We start from the raw sequence: 7,653 nt of genomic DNA on the forward strand, positions 1-7,653 counted from the left end.
GATTGGGAAGGGTGAATTGGGATCGGGGGGGCAGCAGCAGAAGGCAAAGGGCAGCCCCATTCCCACTCCCTGCCCCGCGGAGGTGCCTGGGAGGGCACCCAGGGGGGATTCAGCTCCATGACATCACCCTTGGCTGATGCCGGACCCCCCCAGCTCTCCCCAGGGCGAGCAAGCAGCCGAGGCTGTGACCCCCCATGGACAGGATGGGACAGAACAGCCCAAAAAGGGCAAAACCAGGGGTTTATTCCACATCTGTCCCCAGGCGCGGGCAGGGACACAGCGGGGTCCTGCTGCCCCCCAGCCGCAGGAGGGGGACCGGGGGCTGGCGCCGGTTGTGGGGCTGCAGCGGCTTCAACGGGGCAAGGCCCAGCCCCACGGGCCCGGCCCAGCTCCCCCTGCGCTACCGGTGCCGGTGCTCGAGCAGCGCCTCGAAGTCCGGGGAGCAAACGAGCTTGTGCTTCACGTGGCCCAGCACAATCAGCTCCCCGGTGCGGCCGTCCCCGATGCCCACCGACACCAGCTCCTGGGCAGGGCCAGAACCAGCCGTGAGCAGCCCAACCCCACGGGACGCCCGTCAGCATCCCCCTGGGGCCCCCGCACCCTGGTGACAACGGCAGGGTCCTCCCCTGCTGCCCTCATGGGGACGGGCTGCAAAGAGCCAGCGTCACCCCCCCAGGTCCCCAGGGGCTACCCTGGGGTTCAGCCCCACACATTGTACCTGCAGGAAGGAGCAGGGGGTGCCCATGGTCACGTCCAGGGTCACTTTGCCCAGCACCAGCTGCACCTTCCCTGACTTGCGGACCAGCAGCTTCCCCACTTGTCCCTCGGGGAGGTCGCTCAGGGTGCACGTGTTCTCTGCCTGCTTCAGCTCCTGCGGGGACACGGCACCGGGACCCCATCCCAGCCTCCCCTCGGGCAGGTTAAAGCCATTCCCCCTGTCCCAAGCCCCTCTCCACGTTTCCTGCAGCCCCTTTAGGCACTGGAGCTGCTCTCAGGTCTCCCCTTCAGGAGCCTTCTCGTCTCCAGGCTGCCCCAGCCCAGCTCTCTCAGCCTGGCTCCAGGGCAGAGCTGCTCCATGGCCCCCTCTGGCCTCTCTCCATCAGCTCCAGGTCCCTCCCGTGTGTGGTCCCCAGCCCCTACCTGGCTCTTCTCCTGCTTCCCCAGCAGCCCTTGTCCGTCCTCGCCGTGCAGGTCGGGGCGGGCGGGTTTGGTGTCGTGGCTGGGGGGCTGCCCCGGCAGCGTGTCCGGGAGCTGCAGGAACAGCAGCTCCTCCTCGGCCGAGAGCCGCAGGCGCTGCAGCAGCTCCGACACCGGCACGTCCCGGGGGGAGCCGGGGGGGGCCCTGCTGGGCGCAGGCCGGGGGGGGGCCTCCTCGCACGGCTCCTCCTTCACTGCACAGGGAGAGGGGGGGTGGGTGCGGGGAAAGAGGGGGCAGCCCCGCACCCCCCTGCGCCCATCCCGCCCTGCAATGGGTTGGGTTCAAGCTCCTCCAGCTCTGCCACGGGCAGGCACCTTCCACAGGAGCAGGGCGCTCCAAGCCCCTGTGTCCAACCTGGCCAGGGATGGGGGTGCAGCTCAAGCACTCGCTGATGGCTCATGGGGAGCTGCTGGGAACCAACACCCCTGAGTCCCCCTCGGTGGTTCCCAGTCCCTCCCAGCTCACCCCTCACTGCCGCTGGGTCCAGCTCCATCTTCTCCTCCTTGGGGCCGGGCAGCCAGGGCTCAGCATCCTCCTGCTCGGCCGCCTCCTCCTTGAAGAGCCAGCCCGAGTGCGCCAGGGGCAGCTGCACCGGCTTGTTCCGGATGTCGTTCTTCAGCCCTGGGTCATCCAGGAACTGCGGGGATGGAGCAGGGATGCTCAGCGCTGTCCCACCGGCACCAAGCCCCCCCCGGCCCCACTCACATCATCCTTCTGCAGCATCCGCAGGATCTGCTTCGTCTCCTCATCCGTCTCCCTCTTCTCCTTCTTGATGTTGATGATGTGCGAAGGACCAAAGTCCGACATATCCACGGCCTTGTCCCAGGAGCCTGCTGGGGACACGGAACCAGCGCCTGGGTGAGCCCTGAGCGGGGCAGGACCCCCCAAACCCCCCCAGATGAAGAGGAGCAGCTCCTTTACCTTTCTTCTTCATCATTTCAGCAGGCCCCTGCTCGAAGATGGAATGGGACTGGATGACCGCGGGCCGGCCCCGGCCCCGGCCGTGCCCATCGCGCTGCCGCTCCCGCTCCTTCTTCTCCTTCTTGATGGAGGTTTCCTCCCTGGGCCTGGGGAGCGCGGGGGGGGTCTCATCACCCCCATGGCCGCAGGTCCCTGCCCGTGCAGCGCCCGCCGGGCCGGTCCCCGCAGCCACCTCCGCTCCCCATGGAGCCGCGCACGCGGGCACTTACTCCTCCTTGATCTTCCTGCTGATGATGTTGGGGGTGAAGGTTTTCTGCCGGGACAGCAGGGATCAGGCACTGCACGGGGCGGCGCGGAAACCAAACCGGCGCCGGGGCTGCACCCAGCGCTCCCCGGCACCGCTCCTCATCCTCCCCACCGCGGTCCCCATCACCGCAGGGACCCCAAGGGGCAGTTTTGGGCCCCCCCCCCCCCTCGGTGCTCACCTTCTTGACGCCGCCCAGGGTGAGGTCTCGGGAGCGGATGGAGGGCAGGCGCCCGGGGGTGACGGGGGGGGCCCCGGGCCGCCTCCCCAGCAGCCCCCGCGCCCCCGGCAGCCCCGGGCGCAGGCTGGCCCCGGAGCCCGCGTCGCCAGAGCCCCCCTCCGCCATCCTGGGCCTGCGGGGGGGGGGAGATGGAGAGGGGCACCCCGAAAGAGAGCCCATCCCATAGCCCTGACACTGCCCCTGCACCCCCAAACAGAGCCCATCCCATAGCCCTGACACTGCCCCTGCACCCCCAAACAGAGCCCATCCCATAGCCCTGAGACTGCCCCTGCACCCCCAAACAGAGCCCATCCCATAGCCCTGACACTGCCCCTGCACCCCCAAACAGAGCCCATCCCATAGCCCTGACACTGCCCCTGCACCCCCAAACAGAGCCCATCCCATAGCCCTGACACTGCCCCTGCACCCCCAAACAGAGCCTGCTCCTATCCCTCACCCCATGGGGCTCAGCCTCGCCCGTGCCCCCCCGCACCCCTTCCCCACGCCGCTCACGCCCCCTGCACCCCCAGAGCCCACCCCTGAACCCCCCCATGGGGCGCACCCCCAAACAGGGCCCCCTCGCACCCCGTCCCCACGGGGCTCACCCCCCCCATGCCCCCGGACCCCGCACCACGCTGCCCCTTACCCGGCCCGGGCAGCCACCGGCTCACGTCCCCACCGCGCATGCGCGCAGCGCGACGCGCCTGTCCGGTGTGCCGCTGCCGCCGCCATCTTTATTAAGGGCACGCCATGTTCGCCCGCGATCCGCCATCTTTCCGCTGGGCACTGCGTGCCACATGTGACGGCGGCGGCGCCATCTTTGTAGCGGGCAGAGCCCGGCCGTGGGGCGCATGCAATGGGGACACGCACACACAACGGGGGGCACACACACACAGTGGGGACGAGTTTGGGGTCACCTCTTCTTCATTGAACCCCATGGGGTGCCGGGCTGCGGATACCCCCTAACCCCCTGCAGCCTTGCCCCACACACAGGCACCACACGCACCCACGGACCCGGTGGCCAATGAGGTTTTGGGGTGCCCCCCCCAAATAAACCCTGATCCTGCAGCACAGGCGTCCCCTGCATCCCCCCCTCCATCAAACCCGCACCCGGGGTGCGCAGGCCGGGGTCCCGCTGGGTTCCAGCACCCCCTATGGCCCCTGCACCCCACTGTGGGCGCTTCGGGGTGTCCTGGCTGTGCCAGGGGCTCAGCCCCCCCCAGCGATGCTCGAGGCAGGAGGCGCCCCCCCCCCAGCCTGCGCCCACAGCGCGGAGCCGCTGCCTCCATCCCTCGCTGACGCCGCTCGCAGCCATTGGCGAACGGGCTCGGTCCTGCCCCCCCCCGCCGCTCACAGGCACCGATTTCGCCTCTCTTTTGGGGTTCGCCCCCCCCCCTTGGTCTCATTCCCTCTCCCTCCTCTGGAGGGTGCGCGCTGCTCCCGAGCTGCCGGGGAGGATCCCGGGCGCAGCAGCCGCACAGCACCGCGGCTCCCCCGGGGACCGCCGCCGCGCTCCCCCCGTCCCTGCCGGGGCTCCCCGCCCTGCCCTGCGCTGCCCCCCCACCGGCACCGCACCGCGGCCCCGCGGACCCCCGGCACGGACAGGTACGGGCCTGCCCGGGACCGCGCTTCCAGCGGGAATTGGCGGAGGGGTTGCTTGGGGGACGCGGCGTGCATGGATGGGGATGCGGAGGCGCGGGCACATCGCAGGGTGCCCGCAGAGCGCCCGCTCTGCCACTGCCAGGCACGGAAATAGGGCATTGGGGTGGCACGTTGTCCCCAGAGCGGTGACCTTCTGCTGGTGTGCGGATAGACACGGGGTGACACCGGCTCGGGGGCTTTGCTGGGTACCGAGCGCCGGGGGAGGCTGGGGGGGCTGGAGGTGCCTGCGAGCGTGGGGTGGCTGCGCCCGTGGGTGCTGAGCGGTGTTGGCACCAGTGATGGTGGTGATGGTGGTGATGGTGGTGATGGTGGTGATGGTGGTGATGGTGGTGATGCCGTGCAGCGGCGCGGGGGAGCTGCGGGCTGTTGGCACCCCGGCTGTGGGTGCCAATAGGCACGGGTGTACATGGGGGGCAGCCCCATGGTGCCAGGCATCGATGGGTGCCCGCTGCAGCTGGCAGGGTCCTGTGCTGGGGTGCAAAGCTGGGGGCGCCCAGCCCAGCAACCCTCCTGCGTGCACCCCATAGCTCGGTGCCACCGCTGGCACCCGCTACACCCACGGAGCCCCCACCCTGGGGTGCGAACCCCCCCCACGGCGTAGGGGGGCAAGCGCAGCGCCAGCCATGGGGAAACTGAGGCAGGGAGCGCCCGCGGGCCGGGGCAGAGGCGGATCCAGGCTCTCCTCCCGCACCGCTCCCCTCTCCCATCACTCCCTCCGCTCCCCTTGTTTTCCTTTCCCCACCCGGTGTTGAGCAAACCCCGAAACAGGCTCTGGCGTCGAGCCGGGGCCCCGCGGCACCCGGGCGGGCTCGTTCCCGGCTTCCCGCTGCCTATTCCTGGCTGCCGGCTGCCGTTTCCCTCCCCGGTGCCATCTGCTCTGCCGCGGGCCCCCGGCTGCGGGCGGTCGGCAGCTGCCGCCGTGGGCTGCGGTCGCCCCCGGTTGCGTTTGGCACCCCCAGAGCAACCCCCGCGTGTCCCGCAGGAGCCCCGCACCTCCTCCGGCCATGGAGCTGCTTTCCACCCCCAAGAACATCGAGATCAACAACATCACCTGCGACTCCTTCCGCATCTCCTGGGCGATGGAGAAGGGGGACCTGGAGAGGGTCACCCACTACTTCATCGACCTCAACAAGAAGGAGAACAAGAACTCCAACAAGTTCAAGCACCGGGTGAGCCGGGGGGGGGACGCGGGGGTCCCGTTCAGGGCGAGGGGATGGGGCTTGGAGGGGGGGAGCAGCGTTTGTGCTCACTCCAATGCCAAATTGGGGTCAAATCCTCCCTTGGGACACGGTGGAGGGGACCGGGATGGGGACCGAGGTGGCACCAAGCCCCCGAGCCCCCGCAGAGCCGCTCACGCTCCCCCTCCGCACGGCTGCGAGTCACTCACTCGGGCCGGTTTTAGCAGCGCCGTTGCCAGGGTGATGCTATTTAATGTTTAACATTATTTTTTTCCTCCCTCCTCCCCGATAATAAAGGGGGGGGACGGGGGGGGATTATTCCTTTTTTTTCCCCTGTGTCTCCTGACTTCAGCATCCGCCGTTGCCACAGAAACAGCTCTGCACTGCGGTGATGCTCCGTGGCCTCTTGACACCATGAGATGATGCTGGGAGCAGGGGTCCCCAAGACACCCCCTTGATCGGGGGAAGCTGAGTCCCCATCCCAGCAGCACTCGGGATGGGGAAGGGGTAGGGATGGAACCGGGGGGGGTGAAATCCTGACCCTCAGCCCTTCGGCACAGGATGTCCCCACCAAGCTGGTGGCCAAGGCGGTGCCGCTGCCCATGACGGTGCGGGGACACTGGTTCCTGAGCCCCCGCACCGAGTACAGCGTGGCGGTGCAGACGGCCGTGAAGCAGAGCGATGGCGAGTACCTGGTGTCCGGCTGGAGCGAGACGGTGGAGTTCTGCACCGGGGGTGAGCGGAGGCGTTCCCGGGGCTGGGATCCAGGAGCAGGGAGCACGGGGGCGATGCCAGGAGCTTGCACAAGCCGGGGCCGGTTGGAGCGGCAGCTGATGAGTGGGAAGCAGGAGGTGTGGGGAATGGGAGCTGTGGGATGGGATGGGATGGGATGGGATGGGATGGGATGGGAGGGGCTGGGCTGCCGAAGGAGGGGGGGTGGATTCACCCCGATGTCCCCATCCCCAGACTATGCCAAGGAGCATCTGGCCCAGCTGCAGGAGAAAGCGGAGCTGATCGCCGGGCGCATGCTGCGCTTCTCCGTCTTCTACCGCAACCAGCACAAGGAGTATTTCCAGCACGTCAGGTACCCCTGTTCCTAGTGCCCCCCCCCGGACACCCGCTCCCCACCAGGGCTGCATCCCTGACCTCTGTGTGTGTGTCCCCGTGTGCCCCCCGCTCCCCGCGCGCAGGATGCACTGCGGGAACGTGATGAAGCCGTCGCTGAAGGACAACAGCGGCAGCCACGGCTCCCCCACCAGCGGGATGCTGCACGGCATCTTCTTCAGCTGCAACACTGAGTTCAACACCGGGCAGCCCCCCCAGGACTCGCCCTACGGCCGGTACCGCTTCCAGATCCCAGCCCAGCGCCTCTTCAACCCCAACACCAACCTCTACTTCGCGGACTTCTACTGCATGTACACCGCCTACCACTACGTCGTGCTGGTCCTGGCGCCCAAGGGCTCCTCCGGGGATCTCTTCTGCAGGGAGCGCCTGCCCCAGCTGGACATTTCCTCCAACAAGTTCCTGACGTGCTGCGTGGAGGAGGGCGAGCTGGTGTACCGCCATGCCCAGGACAGCATCCTGGAGCTCATATACACCGAGCCGGTGGACCTCAGCCTCGGCGTGCTGGGGGAGATCAGCGGCCACCAGCTCATGAGCCTCTCCACCGCCAACGCCAAAAAGGACCCCAGCTGCAAGACGTGCAACATCAGCGTGGGGCGCTAAGGGGGGGCCGCGGGCAGGGCCGGCCGGGGGCACGGACCCATGGATGCTGCTGGGGGAAGGATGCGGATGGGTGCGCGGGACCCGGCCCGTGGCAGCAGGGAGCTGGTGGGATGCTCGCCCGGTGCTGAGGCAGAGCCTGGGCTGCTCAGTGGGAGGAAGCCTTCGTCTCCTGGACCGGCCGACCAGCATCATCCTCGCACCGTGAGCCCCGCGCTCTGCCCGCCTCTGCGCATCCTCTGCGGGACCCCATCCCCTCCAGCATCCCTTTACCCCCACCCCATGGGGTTCGTTGGAGAGGCTGGAAAACACCCCCCTTCCCACTCCTGAACTGTGCCCGGGGATGGAGGGGCGCTGGGGCAGGGACCCCCGCTTTGGGGCACCGCTCTGGGGTGTGGGGTGGCACCGCCGCGTTCCCCCCCCGGTGTCGTGCTGTGTTCACTCTCTG

At 68.8% G+C, this 7,653-nt stretch overlaps 2 protein-coding genes across 3 annotated transcripts; one reads left to right on the forward strand and one right to left on the reverse strand.

Annotated features, from left to right (window-relative positions):
- Positions 1-222: 222 nt before the first annotated feature.
- POLR3D (RNA polymerase III subunit D) lies at positions 223-3,319 on the reverse strand. 2 transcript variants are annotated; one of them, XM_080634687.1, is made up of 9 exons: positions 3,290-3,319; positions 2,605-2,776; positions 2,389-2,432; positions 2,120-2,265; positions 1,904-2,028; positions 1,664-1,835; positions 1,141-1,391; positions 719-871; positions 223-523 (listed from the first exon to the last, which is right to left on the reverse strand). In XM_080634687.1, exons 2-9 carry the CDS (start codon positions 2,767-2,769, stop codon positions 401-403), a joined length of 1,179 nt encoding a protein of 392 aa, XP_080490813.1. In that variant the 5' UTR covers positions 2,770-2,776; positions 3,290-3,319; the 3' UTR covers positions 223-400. The 2 variants fall into 2 exon arrangements, with proteins under 2 accessions (XP_080490813.1, XP_080490812.1); XM_080634686.1 differs by having other exon boundaries at positions 1,904-2,031.
- A 1,990-nt stretch (positions 3,320-5,309) lies between these two features.
- On the forward strand, positions 5,310-7,208 carry PHYHIP (phytanoyl-CoA 2-hydroxylase interacting protein; the record flags this gene model as incomplete). The annotated part of the gene is made up of 4 exons (XM_080634520.1): positions 5,310-5,474; positions 6,044-6,218; positions 6,450-6,567; positions 6,674-7,208. 4 exons carry the CDS (start codon positions 5,310-5,312, stop codon positions 7,206-7,208), a joined length of 993 nt encoding a protein of 330 aa, XP_080490646.1.
- Between the last annotated feature and the right edge of the window lie 445 nt (positions 7,209-7,653).

The sequence above is a fragment of the Psittacula echo genome (assembly GCF_963264785.1).
Source record: "Psittacula echo genome assembly, chromosome: 25".
Lineage (NCBI taxonomy): Eukaryota > Metazoa > Chordata > Aves > Psittaciformes > Psittacidae > Psittacula > Psittacula echo.